The 20,107-nt window shown below is 35.1% G+C and overlaps 3 protein-coding genes across 3 annotated transcripts; 1 reads left to right on the top strand and 2 right to left on the bottom strand.

The window, feature by feature from the left end:
• Nucleotides 1-2,631: 2,631 nt before the first annotated feature.
• LOTGIDRAFT_66458 (hypothetical protein) lies at nucleotides 2,632-3,174 on the top strand (the record flags this gene model as incomplete). The annotated part of the gene is made up of 1 exon (XM_009046267.1): nucleotides 2,632-3,174. A coding segment is annotated over one exon (543 nt), but the record flags the coding sequence as incomplete, so codon positions are not given.
• A 1,743-nt stretch (nucleotides 3,175-4,917) lies between these two features.
• Nucleotides 4,918-8,202, bottom strand: LOTGIDRAFT_211795 (hypothetical protein; the record flags this gene model as incomplete). Its single annotated transcript, XM_009046266.1, has 8 exons — nucleotides 8,134-8,202; nucleotides 7,574-7,716; nucleotides 7,179-7,313; nucleotides 6,800-6,898; nucleotides 6,444-6,632; nucleotides 5,937-6,086; nucleotides 5,391-5,513; nucleotides 4,918-5,112 (listed from the first exon to the last, which is right to left on the bottom strand). The coding sequence occupies exons 1-8, from the start codon at nucleotides 8,186-8,188 to the stop codon at nucleotides 4,918-4,920; spliced, it is 1,089 nt and encodes a 362-aa protein (XP_009044514.1). The 5' UTR covers nucleotides 8,189-8,202.
• A 1,679-nt stretch (nucleotides 8,203-9,881) lies between these two features.
• LOTGIDRAFT_109689 (hypothetical protein) lies at nucleotides 9,882-19,645 on the bottom strand (the record flags this gene model as incomplete). Its single annotated transcript, XM_009046265.1, has 3 exons — nucleotides 9,882-10,225; nucleotides 13,516-13,573; nucleotides 19,442-19,645. The coding sequence occupies 3 exons, from the start codon at nucleotides 19,643-19,645 to the stop codon at nucleotides 9,882-9,884; spliced, it is 606 nt and encodes a 201-aa protein (XP_009044513.1).
• Between the last annotated feature and the right edge of the window lie 462 nt (nucleotides 19,646-20,107).

Raw genomic sequence — 20,107 nt, 5'->3', positions numbered from 1 at the left:
CCTATAGCCTTTGTTCGTATTTTGCTGTCCTGTTAAAATTTCACTCATTGCACACTGCATAGTGTTGCCTGCTTGTGGGTACAGCAGGGGGTCTTTTTCACTGTTAAGCTTTTAGACGTGTCAGTCAATTTATGTCAACCGAGGACAATTCTATCGTTGTTTATGGGTTATGAATACACTGTTTCGTTAATTTCTCTCAAAGCACACTGCATGGTGTTGCCTGATTGTGGGTTTATTTAACCATGCATCAGCCGGATCTTTTGTACTATTAACCCGTAAGACGTGTCAGTCAATATTTATGTCAACCGAGAACAATTCTATCGTTGTTTAGGGTCATGGGGTTTAGTTTATTTCTCCCATTGGACACTGCATAATGTTGCTTGATTGTGTTTTTTTTTTTTACTATGCATTAGCCGGATCTTTTTTACTGTTAACTCGTTAGACGTTAGTCAATATATATGTCAACCGAGGACAATTTTAGGGGTATGGGGTTTAGTTTATTTCTCCTATTGGACACTGAATAATGTTGCCTGATTGTGGGTTTATTTAATGCCTATAACTAAATACAACAGCCGGGTATTTTACTGTTAACCAGTTAGAAGTGTCAGTCAATATATATATCAACTGAGGACAATTCTATCGTCGTTTAGAGGTTATGAATATGGGGTTTAGTTAAAGCTATATAATATCTCATACACTGACCCATTCATCTATTATAACCTATATTAATACACCATATACCTTCAAATATACACACTAAATAGTCCAATAATACCCCCTTTTTTAACAAATATCGTGGTACAATATTACTAGTAGACCTAATTAAAATAATAGCACTTACTTATACCTATATCAGTTTTTTAAATTTTTCTTTTCTCAGGAATAAACTAAGAGACATTCGATGATCAACATTTCGGAAAATAGAAATAAGTTGTTCGAAACGAAATGAAATAGAGTCACTGAAAGAAAGACTGCACGAAGAATGAAGACTTATAGATGGTGGTAGATATCACAGACTAGGTAGTTGTTGGTAGTTGTTGGTAGAGGACAAGTTAACTTTCGCTTCCAGTGGATGCTGATATCACAAACTAGGTTGATGTTGGTAGATGACAAGTTAACGTTCGCTTCCAGCTAACTGATATCACAGACTAGGTAGTTGTTGGTAGATGACAAGTTAACGTTCGCTTCCAGCTAACTGATATCACAGACTAGGTAGTTGTTGGTAGAGGACAAGTTAACGTTCGCTTCCAGCTAACTGATATCACAGATTAGGTAGTTGTTGGTAGATGACAAGTTAACTTTCGCTTCCAGCTAACTGATATCACAAACTAGGCAGTTGTTGGTAGATGACAAGTTAACGTTCGCTTCCAGCTAACTGATATCACAAACTAGGTAGTTGTTGGTAGATGACAAGTTAACGTTCGCTTCCAGCTAACTGATATCACAGACTAGGTAGTTGTTGGTAGATGACAAGTTAACGTTCGCTTCCAGTGGATGCTGATATCACAGACTAGGTAGTTGTTGGTAGATGACAAGTTAACGGTCGCTTCCAGCTAACTGATATCACAGACTAGGTAGTTGTTGGTAGTTGTTGGTAGAGGACAAGTTAACGGTCGCTTCCAGCTAACTGATATCACAGACTAGGTAGTTGTTGGTAGATGACAAGTTAACGTTCGCTTCCAGCTAGCTGATATCACAGACTAGGTAGTTGTTGGTAGATGACAAGTTAACGGTCGCTTCCAGCTAACTGATATCACAGACTAGGTAGTTGTTGGTAGATGACAAGTTAACGTTCGCTTCCAGTGGATGCTGATATCACAGACTAGGTAGTTGTTGGTAGATGACAAGTTAACGTTCGCTTCCAGCTAACTGATATCACAAACTAGGTAGTTGTTGGTAGATGACAAGTTAACGTTCGCTTCCAGCTAACTGATATCACAGACTAGGTAGTTGTTGGTAGATGACAAGTTAACGTTCGCTTCCAGCTAGCTGATATCACAGACTAGGTAGATGTTGGTAGAGGACAAGTTAACGTTCGCTTCCAGCTAACTGATATCACAAACTAGGCAGTTGTTGGTAGATGACAAGTTAACGTTCGCTTCCAGCGGATGCTGATAGCGCAATCTGAGGTAGTTGTTGGTAGTTGTAGTAGCTGGTAGTTGGATTGGTTCAAATTGGATGATGCTGTGTTGTTGAAAAACGAATGGACAATGCCTTAGCCTTAATACTACAGCTAGTAGACCAGTAGACTAAAGTGATATCCGGTGTTCCGTTTAGTAAGCATCAGTAGAATTTAGCGAAAACCACAAAAAGAGATATAGAGATTTCCGACCACAATATTTTGGAGATCTTGACCAGACGGCAACGTAACATTTAATCTTGAAACCTTTACCTTAGATAATCATGAGTTCCAACAACAATGAAACAGGAAGTGACGTCAGTTTATATGGATCAGAAAATGAGTTGGAACCAGAGACTTCCAAGATCTCGGTGAGAATATTCCAAGGACAAGATGATCCAGACCTTTCCGAACTTTATCATCCAGTTTTCAAATTAATCGGAGCAGACGTCAATTTGTTGAAAATTCAGACGTCTGCAGACGACAATACGTCGGAATCCCAAGGTTTCGTGTCCGTTGCGTTTGTGATTTTCCTGTTCGAGGACGGAATGTTGGAATGTGAACGGATTCAAGAAGGCAGGCGACAGTTTGAAAACCCGCCGTGGACGTTTCATCATTCGGAAGAAATGAAAATACGAAATATAAATCCATACCCGTACAATTCGCAGGAATTTTATTCAACGTCTGCGGATCTGCCATTATGGGCGGTCCGACAAGTTCATTACGGGAAAGAACATTTGCGCGTGATGTTGTTCGTGAGTGACGTCAACTGGTACGATATGTTGGGTTTCTATAAAATTATAATCGGACTCGAACCCGAGGTGCAGAGACACGATTTTTGTTTATACACTCTTTCGACCCACGGAAACTACGACGTGCAATTCGCCCTCAAACGCCTAACTGGTGGCATCCCTCCAAAACCTTTAAATAAGATACGAATCGTCTTTAAAGTCGGCGATGTGGGGCAGATCGTACCATTGTTTCCGAATTCCAGCCAAGCGATTTCCGAAACGGAATGGTCTACCACGGATCACGACGGGAATCGTATTGCGCTAAATACGGAAAGCGGCGAGAAAGAAACGCTGAGTCCGTTTGTTCGAAATGGACCTACAACTAAAACTATCAATGGTTTTTATGTGTGATTTAACTGTAGTCTGAACTTGATTGGGAGTTTGTGACGTAAGGTCCGGTTTGAATGACGGACCAGGGTGGTGTGTCTTCAACACTCTTTTGCGGACATACACAGATTTTGAGTTTTACGTCTGTAATTTGTTGGACTATGACAAACAGTGCAAGGACCAAGTAGGTCACTAACAAAATGCACGTGCATAACACTAACAAGTGGATGTAAAATATAACAAGTGATTATAATAATGGATTTATTTATATATTATATAATTATACATTTAATGTCATTATTTTACAGATCCTTAATACACTTGTTTACCTCCCTTTTGACTAAAACTAGTAATGGTGGACTACAGTTTAACATTAAAACAACATACGACAATTTTTACCATTGGGATAAATTAAACATAAGTTAAACTGCAAAAAAGGTTTTCAATATCATGAGTAGTCTCTTTCATACAGCCCCTCTTTGTCTACTCTGAGCTAGACAGGAATAGTCTGGGCATCAGAGACTATTTCAGAGACTATAAAAACATAATCTATACTATCCTTGCTACACTAAAATGGCAGCCTAAATTCATGAAGATTTAAAAAAATTGGATATATAAAAGAGACATGATGCCACTTTGGAATGATCCAAGTGTTGGATTCTAATTTCCAACATGATTAGTATGAGAGAATGTTTGAGGAATTTTAGACAATCAACCATTAATTATACAAAAATTTACACCAACAATTCCACTATATACAGTTCACAGCCTTTAAAGTGCAGTCCCCATTCTGAAAAATTGTCACGATCATTTTTGCTGTAATTATGATACTTCTCAATGTTATTTCCACACTTACAACAAATTATTATTCTTACATTTTTTTGTGGAACGGGGCCAAGACTTCTAACACACATATACATATACAAGTGGAAATTATAGAAAGAAATCTGGATATTTTAAACTATATAATACAATACAAAGTGGGAAATTATTGGAAAGAAACCAAAACGCCCCTATGTTATAAATTGGACTCTTCGATGACGCTAATAAACTGATACAAAAAATGCATGTGCGGCTATTCTAATAAAGAGTCGAGGGGTGTTATGAAGATGGAATTAAATTGGACAGACAACAAAAACACCCTTATGTTATAAATCAGACCCATCTATCATGCTATCATATTGATAAGCAGTGTGCATGTGCAGAAGAGTTCAATAAAAAGTTAAGGGGTGTCCAATATATGACTGGCACAATATACCCAGCTCTGAAAAGGGACAAAGGGACTCTCGGTTTTGTTCTAATAAATATAAGGAATATATGAAACATTTATACATTCATTCAACTACCCTAAGCCCCATTTACATGACAACTAGGGATGAGTTCACATGTGAGTGAGTTTCAACCAATTACAAATTCATACAATCAAACAACTAAAAGAACGAATACATTAATTCAAGTTTTGGCTTTAGGATTTTCGTCCAAAAGTATGCCAATAACCTAGTCATGTGAATGGGGCTTTATATTTGTGGAGACTTTGCCAAATTAAGATTTTCACATGTATCACAAATTTTCACCCAAATTCAGAATTTCACAACAAAATCAATCATAAAATTATTGAAATTTATAAAATTTGGCAAAGTCTTGATAAATTTTTTGTTCTAATTTGCATAAATCCTAGCGTTATTCTTTCTTCAGACGTTGACTGGTCATTCTATAAATTATACTGTCTCGTCCAGGGTCCATAAACCACATTCCGTACACAATAACGTACACAGCGATAGCTAGGACTATCATTAACCATAATACCATGTTAAAAATGGCGGGAAAGTTCTCATCATAGTCGTCTGCTAGGTTTAAATTACTCTTTTTTGGTTCCTGCAAGAAAAATAAAAATTATTTCTGGGCAATGGGTGTAGAGTGGTATCATGTGAATACATGGTCAAATAAAGCATTAACCACAATGTGAACTCCCTGCAATGGCTGCTAAGCCGACTGATCCAATTGAAGAATGGCATCAAATGTTCTGAAAGACCATTCAACCCTCCCTCCTGTCTCAAACTTATATTCAATACAAGTCAACATGAATTTCATAAACAGAGTTACCCCCCTTCCATTGAGAAATCTGACAAAAGAGGCGTTTGAAAATGACTTACTGGTGAAGGAGTTGTTACTGCCAACAGACTTCTGGCTTTGCGTACTTGACCTTTACCAGGGTTCAAGGTCAAAACTTCTACGACTACATTATCTTTGTATAGCTTCTTAAATTCTCCTGTTGCCTAGAGATAACCAAAAATACTAAGTCAAGGCTAATACATAACAAAACACAAGACAATATTATAAAATATAAGATTTGAACGACATATAGAAGCGAGGAGCAGATAAAAAAACAAAACACAATGTTATGGAATATAACACACTTTTCAACACAATAGACACATGTCGTCATCAGATGTAATGGTAAGTGTGTTATATTCCATAATATTGTCTTGTGTTTTGTTATAAGGCTAATATATTCAGAGTAAAATGCAGATCTCATGTTCACAAGGAAGGAAACTTGTCACTGTAGTGTGTTTTGATCCCAATGGACCATTATTTATGTTACCAGAGAAAAAGTCCCCAGATCTGCTTTTCAAGACTAACTTTTTGTAGATATATGATACTTTCTCTTCCACACACAGTAAGAAAGAATTTCTACTCACATGATTAATGAATTCCGTAACCATATTTTTAGCGTCTGTTACTTTATCAGACTGGACGCCATGTTTGTCTGCAACTTGGTTAACTCCAGTTATTGTGAAACTTAGTAAATCTGGACTTTTAGACTTTTTGGATTTTTCATTTTTGGATAACTAGAAAAAAAGATAAATAGATTAGTACATTCTTTGTGAATTTTACAAAATTATCCCCCAAAATTCTCTTGAATCAACTTTTGCAATGCAATTCTTTAGGGTTAGTAAAGAGGCTTTTCTATACTTTTTATGTGTATCAGGGAACATTAAGGCCTTCTATTAACATCATTCCAATTGTCAATCAGACGTCTGTGGTTCCTGAAATTCCACTTAAATGTTCTAGGGTAACAACTTTTGAAGAACCACAGAATGAAAATTGGAGTAGTGCAAATTGATGCTATCAGTGTCCCTGATACACATACAAAATTTAGAAAACACTTATTTTGAATCTATTTTTTGATAAATTTTTTTACTCACCGTTTTAATGATGTCATCAATCATCTGTAATTCGCTCATCAAGGTGGCGTCTGAGTCCAAGGTCATATTCAACGAACCTTGGGTTAACTTCCGTAAAATGGAATCTGAGTCAAATAATCTGTCCTTGACCTTTCTGATAGAATTGGGTAATTTACGGAACAATTGGTTCTCCGTCTGCATATCAAATAACTGAAAATAGATAAATTACATTGCATATGAAATATACTCTGTAAATTGGCTTACATTGCCACTTTAGAGATTATGGTGGTTGAAAGGTAACAAGTTACTATCCAACAGAAGGCACTGGCACAGGGTTAAAATTAATTGTGGGATTTCAAATTAGCTGCTATACTTACATTAGAATCTTTAATCATATCTAACATCAAAGGATCTTGATCTAAAAATGTCTGCTGTAAACTATTCATTACATTCTCCATTGATACACCAAATAAATCCTACAAAAAATACATACGTTTAGTATAATAATTAAAAAACAAATGAACAACTGATTTTACAAGGATAACAACTTTCAAGTGGATTCTTTCTACCAGCTGGTCCTTGGTCAAACCTCTTGGCATTGATTTTACAATCACAACTTTTGGTTCAAGTGGATCCTTTCTACCAGTATAATCTAAAGAAAGAACACCTTTTACAAGGATAACAACTTAGGTTCATGGGGATCTTTTCGACAAGTTGATCCTTGATTCAAACTATATAGTGTCTAGAAAAACTTACATTTTTAAGAGGAAATCTTGCCAGACTTTTTAAATTGATTGGTGAAGCTTGTTTCTCTGTTACTATGGAGATCAGTACATTCGCTTTTGGTTTTTTAAACAATGAATTGTGGGAAATGCCTTTAAATCCATTTGCCTGAAAATAAAAGAAGAAAATATATGAGGTTTTATTTCACCAAGTTTCAAACACAAACAATACCAAGCCCATTTGGTGTCGACAATATCTCAATCCAATAAAATGGTAGCTAGCTTGTTGCAGAGATGCTGGCCTAGCATTGTGCAGTACACTTAAAAATTCCACAGACGGTGCCTCTGAGAGTATACCAAAATGGATAAGAATAAGGAATCACCTTGGTAAAGGCCCTTTTTCATGATCAAATCAATTCCCATACTTACGGATTGTGTATTGAGTCCTAAAGTGGAAGCTATAATATCAGGAACGTCTGAAGATTCCAGTTTACCGGAATCTTGTTGATGAAAGGAAACATAATCTGGTGCATGCGTTACTACCAATTCCTGACAACTTATCACAGTTAGCGCTGAAAAAATATACAAACAGAATTCAGAAATTGGTCTTGTGTGCATCAATTCTTCAGCTTACCTATTAAATATTAAAAAAACAAAAAAGTGTCATTAGGCTAGAAAGAAGATGTTAAACATCAACAAATGAAACGAAATCCATAAAAAAAAATTGACAACAAATGAATTTTTTCATATTTGTCAATGTTTCCTCGTTTTAAATCGCCATTCAAAGATATCATTCATAGTATCACGTGTGTATATTTTAATGACTAAATGTCATTTCACTTACAACGACAGAGCACAATTGTTAAACTTTCCGCTTACTGTTCGCCACAACTACAAATCAGACTGTTTTCCAACTTTTTGGATTTGTGCCCCTACCATAAACGCATAAGCAGACAAAAATTTGAGAAAATATATCAATAAAATCTTACCTAAAACTCCAATTAAAGCTTGAAACATATTCAACGATATTTTGTCATCCGCCATCTTGAATAAACCAGTGGTCATGTGACACTGATTACAACTTGATCACAGGGGTTCGAGAAATTTTATCTCGGCTCGGCTGCTTCTGATGCATTTTTAATTCTAAATAACCGCCCGTTTAGCTCTTTTTTTTACGATGTCTATTGATGGGATAATAGAAGAGTAGAACGCATAACCTCGTACCTAGTGTCCAAATGAAACTTTATATCCCAGACACCCTGTGTAGGCTAATTTGTTAAAAAGCATATTCGAAGCCCTGTGGTTGCCGGTGCACCATAATATTAGAGATGTGCAAAATTTCACACTGTGGTTTGATAGAGGTGTGAAACTAGTGTACGTGTAGTTACATGACAGTTATTTTAGTGCAGTCAACTACATAAGTAGTCAGTTCAGTTAAGAAAGGGGCCGGGGGTGGAGGTAGGGGGTTCTAACGGAGTTTTATCGGCTCTGCACTGATAAAATTTCCTCTAGTAAGAAGGCCCACTTTTTGGGAGCGTCTTCGCAAGCCTAATAGGTATAACACAGGATGTAAAACTCCGTTTCTCCATAATTATAGGCCTTTACATATTAGCCTGATCTGGGCTTATGGGTCTTTCAATATTTTGCAGTTAAAAATAATTTTCATTATGTCTTGATTGATATGGCAGATATTATCCCATCGGATCCACCACGCTTCTACCGGATCTCAAAAATATTTTACAGAATTATCCACTATAGAATAGTGGATATAGGATTCTGTTTAAAATCCCTGTAGACCTCTTGGTCTTGTTAATATTTTGTTGAAATGTAAGTGGCAATGAGAGAATGTGACCGTTAAACCAACAAAATAACTCTGTTACCAATGTGCGAGGACAAATTTTACAAATATATACACCAACTTCTAGGTAATTCTTTCCCTGTGTAAAATGATAAGAGATTGTAAAGCTAGGCCAAACTTTGTCATCCAGGAATTAAATAAGAAATTATTTATGGTAGAATTAAAATTTTATTTACAATGAATTAATAAATACAATATTAACAACAGACGATAATAAATACAAATTTATTAATTGAGTTCAAACGTACCATCATCAACCGTACGATTTAAATAACCACGCCCATTCTTTTAGTCTCAACACACTCATTTAAGATACCCTTCGATTTATGATCTCAATTACTGCCAAGCGTTCCATATATTTGAGATCAGCAGTGATGAACACATGAAAATCCAACTTGACATATGGGAGATAACTCTACATTGACTATTAGAAAAATTGACAGCGAACGGCATTGTACTGGGCTACGACGATTAAAATTACCATGGAAACAGGTGCCGTTGGTTCGAATCTGTCCAACGCAATGTCGATTTAGAGATAATATATATGTAGCTTTTGTTTATAACAAAAACTTTCCTTCCTCGGAGCTAGCCTTCGAAGTTTCGAACCCTTTACCGCGGAATAACTGCGAACACACAATCAAGAGGACAGCTTCCGCCATCTTTTAGAATCTTTCGGCACATTATTATTTCGGCATTTAGTCCCTCGTCATTCTGCCGATTTCAAAACGACATATGGAAGAAAAATAATTGGAACTGTGGAGGTAATTGTTTATTTGGCACAATGTTTTAATATTAAAGTATCTCTTCCTCCAATCCAAAACGTACATGACTCAGCAAAATTGAAAGATTAAAGGAACACTAACTCTTATTAAAAGCGTATCACATTCCTAAACTTGCTAAATGTTGACGCGCCTTTAACCTCAAGTCTGCAATACTGGAGTTCTTGGTTGAGCGGAAGCTGCTTTCCGGAAGTGACGAATAGTTCAGTGCCGCACTCGCTGCCAAGTGATGATGATATAGGAGCATGGGATGAATTGGAGTCTGGGATGCAGCTGCGGCTGCGACTGCCGCGGCCGTAGCTGGATGTAAAGGATAGAAAGGTAGGAACGGTGAAAATGGTAGACGTTCAATCGATTCGCCAGGTCTGACGTTTGGTAAATTTACAAATGGCGCTACTCGACATGGATCCAGTGGTGTACCCTGGGAATGAAGCATCATACCAGCTGAAAAGAGACAAAAAATTGAAAATTATTTCAGGAAATATGAGCAAAATAGAAGGACGTAAAACTCCATTCATATCATCGAAACTGTCGGCATTGATCAAAGTCGCCATTCGGGTTAATCAACTTCCTTTATAAACTCGTTAATCATAAATTGTATTCCTACACAGCCTAATTACAATGTCATGATTTGTTTACATTCCGCGTCAAAATCAAAGCCGAGGCGAGATGATGAAGGGCAATTTTTCAGGATTTGTTTGAATGTTTGTCTCGTTCCGATTGGAATTACCAGTCGTGACACGGGGCTCTGTTTAACTAATAAAACCAAATAAGGCTTTATTAGCCAATTTCTGTTGTATGAACCAGTCCCGTCATGAAAACGCCTTATACGTTAATATTTGGCAAAGGTCGTAGGGTCAACGTTGAAATGAATGAAGCTCCAAAATGTCGGTCTAATGCGAGTTCGAAACTGTTAAATTCAATATTTATGACGGTCGTTAATCATTTTACGTCACATTGTGCGACTGGATAGACGAGACAAAAATAAACAGCCTTTTATTACCAGTCTTAATTGGATGGTTTAATTTCTGATGACGGGCCACTAAAACGGAGTAATTGCTTTATTCGATGTATAACAAGAAACTAAGTGGTTCCGAACTAGTCAAATAAACCCACACGGACACAATTGATCGAGGTTCCCCTACAAATTAGTCGGCAGGGTAATAAAAAGCATTTCGGGCCAACTTGTGTCAAGTTTACAATTATGATTTGCAAATTGGAGAGTTTCGTCTCGATTAGCTAGCACCCCGATTCTGTTCAAAACGGATTATTTATGACTTTCACGGTATTTGCTCTCTGAAATTTGATTTAGGAAAGCAAACACGGTTGGACTATAGCTTAGATCAATCATTTCATTTATTTCACTGGCCAAATTTCTTCGCCAATTCATCGCCCTGTATCAAATTATTTTCTTTATCCAAATTCATGTTCTTAGACTTAATTTAATCATTAAGAGAAGCCAAGTGGCTAAATGAGTAGACATTATTAAAGGGTGGATACCACTTATCGAGTAGGTTTTAATACTAAAGGGTTGGTGACACATATGGTATGGAATAGAATCTGTATTATGAAAGGGGGTACCGTATATTTACTATAGTACTGTAATATCATCAAAGGCTGGAAGCCGTTTAGAATATCTAAAGAGCTCTATTATTTGTCCACATATTAAAGGGTTGGTGCCACGAAGGACGGTTGTCAGTTTGTTTTTATTCAAGAAGTGATTCACTTCGATATATAATTCAGTTCTCTCGAATTAGTCATTTTGAGTATATGAGAAGCCGAGTGACTGACTAAGCAAGAGCGGTATATCCATCGAAACAGAAAGGGCGTTACATAAAACCGACTCGACGTTCAAAAAATAAAATTTCAAGCACGACAAAAACAATATTTCAGATTCGAACAAACTTTCATCCGACTTGGCCTGATATTTGCAATTTTCAATCTTTATTCCGAAAAATGATATCTATTTTATCCTATTTATCAATTATGGTGAACCAAAGCATCAAAAATATAATAACCTATTCAGTTTTAATCGGAAATAAATTTTGAATTGGATCCAAATAATGAAATAAATAACAACTAAGCCTATATTGTATTAAAATTCTTTAAAAACACAATAAAATGGAGATTTTCGGTCTGAATTCTAAAAGTTTGACAAATTGAGAAAACAGAATTAAATAATATCGTTTAAAATAATCCAATTTATTTGATAGGATTGTAGAATATCAATAATTTTCATGGAAAAACATGAAAAGATTCCATCAAAATTAATTCCTGCAATTCTAAGAGCTCAGACAGTAGAAAATTTCACGAATTCACACGATAACAAGATATCAAAATAGTTCTAATTCAATTTGCTTCGTTTTCTGTTATTTTGAGTGAATTGGGGTGAGACGAATACCCCTATTAATTTTACGATTTGAATTTAGGAAAATTAATAGCAATCCTTAAAGGGATTGTAAAAAGGTTTTCTAAATATTGTATGTGTATCGAAGCATCAATTTGTACCATTCTAATTTTCAGTCAGAAGTCTGTGGTTCCTGTAATTCAACTAAAACTGATGCCATCAGTGTTCCACCTAAACATACACAGTTTAGAAAATATCTTTACAATCAATTTTAGGTCCATGTCAATTCGGATCTGACCTTATTCAAAGAAGCAAAACAAAAATTCACCTAATGGCACATCTAGCCTTTATTTAAATAGCATAGTTTTTTTTTTTTTGACAAGAATGACAACTTTACCCACCGACCAAATTCAGAACCCACGACCACTATATGCATACGACGTTACCAATCGGATTAAGCCATCTAAGATTCAAACCGACTGTCTCGAATTCAGAGTACTTCTAAACAGTTAAAAAACCTCTTGACAATTCCATAAAGCTTTTAATATTAGTGTCTGCAGTGTACAACGAGGGAAGTATAGGAGTAACATCCTCCAGAGCCTTAACTTTATTTAAATAGCAAGCTTCTAATTTGGATTACTTCTCATTCAATGACCAGAAAATTGGAATCGGTTCCAAATTAGCCTTTAACTGCCACAATATGGCGGGAATAATAGTCCCCTAATTAATTTAATCAGCCTTTCAAATGATCGGCTACTCAACAGCTACAGAGTTGTCGCCCTTGTCAATCACTGCACTACCTTTATAATAGATTCCTACTCGTATTGTATCACTAATTAAACCTCCGCCGAGTGAAAAGACATCCTGATCTATGTCAATCTAAATAAATCTAAAGTAATTGAACAGATAGTCGGTTGTTTCAGAGAGGGGGGGGGGGGGGGGGGGGGATTCACAGTCCCTATTTGTGACCTGGGCCAGTGCTTCTATAAGAGAGTTTCTGTTATAAAACCTTATACAAGGTCAAGCATATAGAGATAATTAAATTTAAGATTCTTATAATTTTCGAAAGAATTTATTATATAAAATGAGATGTTTTAGTCATAAAGTGCGTGCATTTTTACATTTGACATTGTTTCAATTAATTGAATGCGAATATAAATAATATTTTAGCTACATTTCTTTCAAACGACTGCAATATAAAATATTTTGGTTAGTTTTAACTCAATCTGATTGCACGTGCAACGAATTCAACCGATTATTTTAGGACGCATGCTTCAAAGGACGGACAGTGTTGTAATATTTTGTCCACAAAGAAGAATGCACGTGCATTGACCCCAATTCAAGACAAATTTTCTTGAAAACATTCAAACGGTCTATAATTACTCACCCTTCTGCATTTGACTTTCATGTTTCCGACATTTCGCCCGCCTATTTTGAAACCAGACCTGCAAAAAAATACAAAAGAGAAATTTAAAAAGGCGGGAATGAGACGCCATGTTGAAATCCAAACAATATTTTGGTGTTAATTTTATTAAAAAGTTTTCCTTCATCAAATTGTCGACGATAATTTAATCTCGCTTTGTTGATTTTTACAATTTATATGTTTGTCTAATCCCTTCGACTCTCACCTCTTCATTTTACTGATCAAATTACGCCATTTGGAAGCAAATTTTCAACACCTATTCAGTCTTATAGAATACAAGCACGCGCTAAGTCTCGTCTGCTCCGAAGTGATATTCGCGCCAAAATTTCGCCTCGGGACGAGTAGAACTCGAATTAAGATTTTGGTTAAATTATTTGGATAGAGTTTACGCTAATATAATTATAAAATATTAGATAAAATTTTCTAATCCTGGAGCCGAGAGATATTCTAATTTATAAATGTTTGCATACAATTTAGACTAATAAAATTAACGGAAGTGACGAAAAGGTTTCCAGTTTTATTAAAAGAGGTTGATTCAATGTTGAAGTTGTGTTTTAATTGATGACTATTCACCGAAATTTGGCACGATTAACAAACACAATCATAAAAGACCAAATTCCATCCAATTTACAATAATCAAATCAAAACTCGAATCAGAAATTTGCCAAATATTTTCTTAGATATGGTCTATGACTTTTTGTCGCCCAAATTATCTCAAATTATCTCAAATTAGGAAAATTAACAATTATTATTCACTGTTGCTCGCTTGCTTTTCAAACCGTTAATTTCTATTTTAGCATTAAAAAGGCTTTATCATAATTTGAAAAGGAAACTTTGATCAAATTTGTAAGTGAAAGAGGAAACAGAATACGTTAAAACTTCGACAAAGATAATAATTTTAATAGGAATTTTCATTAAATTTGTGAATATAATGTTCAATAGACATCTTTAAAATTCGACAAAGATACTTAATAATTCTACAAATAAAATATTAAATTGATATGATTATGATTGATATGATTCGGTTTGCCAATTTCTTTTTTACAACAAATAAGCGAAAAGGACCAATATTTAATTCAATTTTGTCATTTCATTTTAGTAAGCTTAAAAAACCATGTTATCCAACTAAAGATGATTTCCAAAATCAGAATTGATATTGAAAGTTGCGTATAAATTTGAACAATAGGCCTACAATACAAACAATAAAAGGTTTTTATCGAAGGTGAAATTTCAAGCCATGTCACTTATTACCGAAAATATAAATGCACGCGCATATTGCACGTTACTCTAATCACACCCGTACTAAGTTTGTAATCTTGTATATACCAGTGTAACTAGAATTAATATTTTCAGATAAAAATTAATCGCAATTATTACACAAAACAACACGAAGAAATATATCTAATCGCCTAAAATATCCTAAGAGTATTTTTTCGTTCCAAAATTAAGCCATTAGGATAATCAGCGTTTATTGATGAGTCGGTAATTCCAGCCAAATCAGGAAATATTTAGTCGAAAAATCATGAAGTTTCCTAATATTTATAATCCTACTTATCAAAGAAAACGAATTAAAAATCATAAATTCATCAGATTTTCTTTTATTTCGTTTCATCAACCGCAATTTCTCCAGTTAAAAGATTCCCTAAAATACGTGAGTTAAGCCGAGTTTCCGAATTAGTCAAAAGAAGAAATGTGTCTATTTGATTATTAGAAATTTAACCAATGAACGTCGAGGATTTGATCTAAAGTGGGACGTTTGATCTTCACGTGACCTCGTATCAACGGTTACCATGCCCTAACGTGACGAAACAATGGCAGATCAAAATGGCCGTATCGTCTGACGTTTTCGTGTGCGTTTTACCTCCAATATAATTTTATCCGTTGGATTATAAGAATTTGAGACTTTTGAACTTCATGTATTAGATTTAGTCCCGCAATTAGTTAAATTGGCGTTTTTACTTTTCAATATTGTAACGTTTCATGAGCAATTAACGTTCAAATACCGCACGTGACAAAACGTCTGCTAATGGTTAGTCTCGATCGTCAGGAATTCTGCCACAGTTCTGACTATAACATTTAAGATGAAATCAAATCATATGCTTGCTTTATTTTTAATGATCTCACAGATTTGCGTTTTGCATTCTTGTTGAAATTGATAAGCTTGCAGGTGCGTTGACATACTAAGGTAGTGAGTTTTGCCTAGTTTTTAACACCTGGATGGGCTAGTGCAATTGGGTTTAAGGTCTTATTGCTATGATTCACACAATTGAGGGAACTTGTCAGAACAGCTCGAAAACTCACACAAGGCAAACGTTGAAAACCATGCCTGAATATTCCCTAAAGAGAAAAACTTTGTTGACCTGACGTTGGTTTGCGTGAGAGGACAGTGCAGGAACAGTAGTATCAGTAGCCTACTCATAATGACCACAGTTCAAAGTTATTAACCATTTCAAATCACATAGGGCTCCGTTTAATTTCAGTCTTTAAATTAATTGTATTAAGAAACGAAATAACATTATGAAGTCAATCGTCACGTGGTCTCAGAACGATTTATTTTCCGTTTAATAAACGAAAATTAATAATTTTCCAATTTTCTTTTTCTGTGATCCAATTTGTCGAAATATCGAATGAAAAATTAATAAATTTTCCATTTTGTACCTCTGTCGTATAACACTTTATTTGAAAATTATAACAGCACAAAACTTGTGGGATTTCAAAATAAATTTTCTCTTGAACTCGAGAAGATGGGATCATCACTAACCATTGGTTTGATGACATCAATTAATCTCGGTCATCAAGCCTCAATTATATTCTCACTATAGTTAAGAGACTGGTTAATTGAGACTTGACATCAATTTATTCAGCTACTTTCGCTTTATCAGTATAATTCAATTTCGGGAAATGATTCGAGTTTCTTGTTCTGTAATTGGATTTAAGCTAACTAATGCTGGGAATTTGGGACTTATTTAGCGTCAGATAGTTTTCAGAGCCATACTTCAGAAATATCTAATGTATTTTTTATTTTATTGTAGGCCTACACCGTTTCTTCAATTTACACTGTCATTCCAATCATAAATAGCCTAAATAGGCCATTCTCGCTGTGCTTGATAATATTGTCAGACACTGACTGCCGTAGATAGGCATGCTGTCATTTAAGAAAAGGTCTGATGTATTCATAGGCTCCACTTCATTTGTTGAACTATTATAGTCTACAGACCCGCATATAAGTGATTGCTGTTTTGTATTTAAAGTTTCGACGATTTACTTGTCATTAGATGATAATGTTGATCTATGTTTAAATTGAATTATTTAAATGTAAATTGTTGAAACTTTGTGTATAAAACCATTCCGAATACTAAGCATACAGCATTAAATTGTGCAAACGTTTTCGATGTAAAACTCGATATGTCCAAATATACAAACTAGGAAAATAACGTAAAACGTCATTTCATTTAATTTCAAACGACACTGTCGTTTAAAAAGTTTCTATGTAGTTATGGAAATATCAAAACATTTTAGATTTAGCTATTCATAGCCTGCCATACCATATAAAATTTCTTATTTTTATTCATTAATATGGTATAAAAAAAAACTTGTGAAATTAATCATAATGTCTATTAGCCTATTACAATAAAATAATATTATATTCTCCGGTATTTTTACATTTCCATTACACATTATCGTTTTATTATGAAATAACCAAGTGCGTGGTGTTACATTCGAATCGCATGGAATATAGTGTTCAAGAACTATAAGATATGTTTGTTACATGACAGTTTTCAATATGGGATTAAGCACATGAGAATGCATCGAACCGAGCAGATTTTCAGTTATTTGTAGTCAAACTATTATCCCAAACTATAGCTACCAGATTGTGCTAGGCATAAAGACCGTTTTCTTCAGCTAAATTTACAATCGAATATGTCGCAGAATAGGTCAAAGTTCTTTCACAGAACTTTGATTTCATTTGATTAATCGTCCATACAAAAATTCAATGAATATATTTTGTATCCTTTGACGTTGTGGTTTTCTTTTAGGGTTTCTTAGGCTACACCATGATCTATTTTTTTTTTCTAAAATGTGCACGTGCATTTAGGCATAGTTCACTAGCACAGTAGTTCTTCGAAAGCAACTTAAAGTGGTCTTCACAGCACTCAAGTTTTATTTTAAAGAATAATTTCCATCTAAATATGACATCGTCTCGATAAAAAAACCATTTATTTCTATTAGGCCTATTTCATAAAATTTGATTGTGAAAATGATTGTACGGAGCCGTCAGAATAAAACGACACGAAACTAATCTAAAATTCATACAAGTTGTAAGCAGATTACCCTAACTTTAATGTGCTGGAATATTTTTTCGTCGGGTAATTTCAATAGAGTAAAAACTGTCATAACAATCGTGTTAATTCCATCAAACAGGTGTCATGGCGGCGTAGTAACGGTGTCATGGCGGCGTAGTAACGGTTGATATGACGACAGTTGACAAGGCGAATATTATATTAAATATGAATTATCGTGAATAGGCTATTTTCTCTATTACGTTAAATAACCATAAAGTAAATGATACGACACTTTTCCATTTGAATTTAGAATTGATGTCTTAAAGGGGTGCTTTCGCGTAAAAAAAAATCCAAGGCTATTAGCACAGTTTTCAGACCTAAGCCACAATTAAAGGGATTGTAAAACGGTTATCGAAATTTTTAATGTGTAGGCTAGGGGCCTATCATGGGACACTGATACATATAACGTTTATAATACCTCTTTACAATCACTTTAACGGGAAATTTTCTAAACCATATCAGTTTGAACTGGCATTAGGCCTACTTCCGGTAATTAAAAAAATTTTAGCTTTGAGGACTCGTAAAAGGAATGGTATTGAAAAGTAGGTCTGATATTGGTAAATTAGATAAAATTCCAGCAGATACCCAATGAATTAGGCTAACCTAAACAAACAAACAACTATAGTGGATTTATAAAGGAATGGCGAGTTGACAAACAAAGGCGCAGAATAACTTCAAGTGTTCAAGAAATGCCCACTCATCCTTGTGTACAGTATCTTGATATCATGGTTTATTTGAGTGCATTCATTCACGGAAATATCAGTAAAGGGAAGATCTCCATGAAGTTAATCATAATTGGTGATCATTTCGTTTACGTTACATTTAACATTCCGCAATTTTGATTTGATTAACACCTTCCGGTTTGTCGATCATCCAGACGTTATTTGACGTTACAACTTCCTTAATGTCAGGGCGATTGAGCCTACTTCTGACAGAAATGTCAAATTTCTACTCGAGTAGGAATAACGACAAACGAAAACATACAGTAATTTAGGTTTTGGCGTTGAAATGACAAGGGCGGTAATTCCCAGGGATTTGAGACACGAGTAAATGTGACAAATGAAAATGAATGGTGATCAAGTATTATTTCCATCAATTAAGGATATTCGTTATCTATGAGCATTATTTAATTTCATTATTATTGGTAGTCGCTCTCGAGGGACTTGAAAAATTACAGTATCTATCAGTATCATAGAGCGAGAAGTTTGGAATGGAAGGGAGTTTTACATCAACATATCTTTCTAATGAAAAATTGTGTGTCCTATGTTCTGGCAATTTATATTGCTAATGGGGATAGGATATATAGACCAGATAGATATAGACCAGACGCTTTTAGCATGTAAACCAAGTACCCCTCCCCCTTTTTAAAATTTGCTGCCCCGGAAACCCTATTCTACCCTTACCATCTCTGATAGGCCTAGCCTCTGGGATATTTTCTCTCTCATGAAGGCCTCGGGTTAGTGCATCTTGGAAAATCTTTTCTCTGACAACCCCACCATTCGGCCTTTCTCCACCCCTCGTTGCTACCAACAATAAACTAAACGTACCTGTACCCTAGCCTCTGACAGCCCCAGCCTCTGGGACAGCTCCTCTCTCATGAAGGCATCGGGGTAGTGCGTCTCGTCAAACAATCGCTCTAGTTCATTCAGCTGCTCCAGTGTGAAATTTGTTCGACTTCGTCTTTGCTTGGTTTTAGGATGATCATCATCTTCTCGACCATCTCGATCTTCTGAAAAGAAATATGAAGGCATAAGTCGACGGTATTCATCATAACTTTTAGCCTAAACTCTGCTTTTCAACTATGATAAAATAAATAAATGATTAAAATAACAATTTAAAATCGGCACAGTATCTCACTTGAACAGGTTACAACATAGGCTATAATAAATATTGTATTACAAAATGAATCAAAATTTCATTTTCATTTTTCTAAGAATATGGGTATTGAGAATAACTTCTGGTGTCATTTCCATTTACGTCATATCCGGGAATATCTGATTGGAATTCCATGAACCACGAAAGTCCGAGGAAATATTCGTCCCCAACGTTCCTGCTAGAAAACATCTTCCAGTTAGTTTTAGGTGTGAAAAGGTTTATCCACACTCATATTTTAAGCACTGGCCAAGGTCCCAAATAGAGATAAAAAAAAATAGGATGGAGTTAATTTAGTTAGTATTTAGATTTCAACACGTATTAAAATATAATAATGTTCA

Source organism: Lottia gigantea (genome assembly GCF_000327385.1).
Source record: "Lottia gigantea unplaced genomic scaffold LOTGIsca_10, whole genome shotgun sequence".
In the NCBI taxonomy this organism is placed as follows: Eukaryota; Metazoa; Mollusca; class Gastropoda; family Lottiidae; genus Lottia; species Lottia gigantea.
Note: the sequence above shows the minus strand (reverse complement) of the source record. Positions and strands in the feature narration are given on the sequence as shown.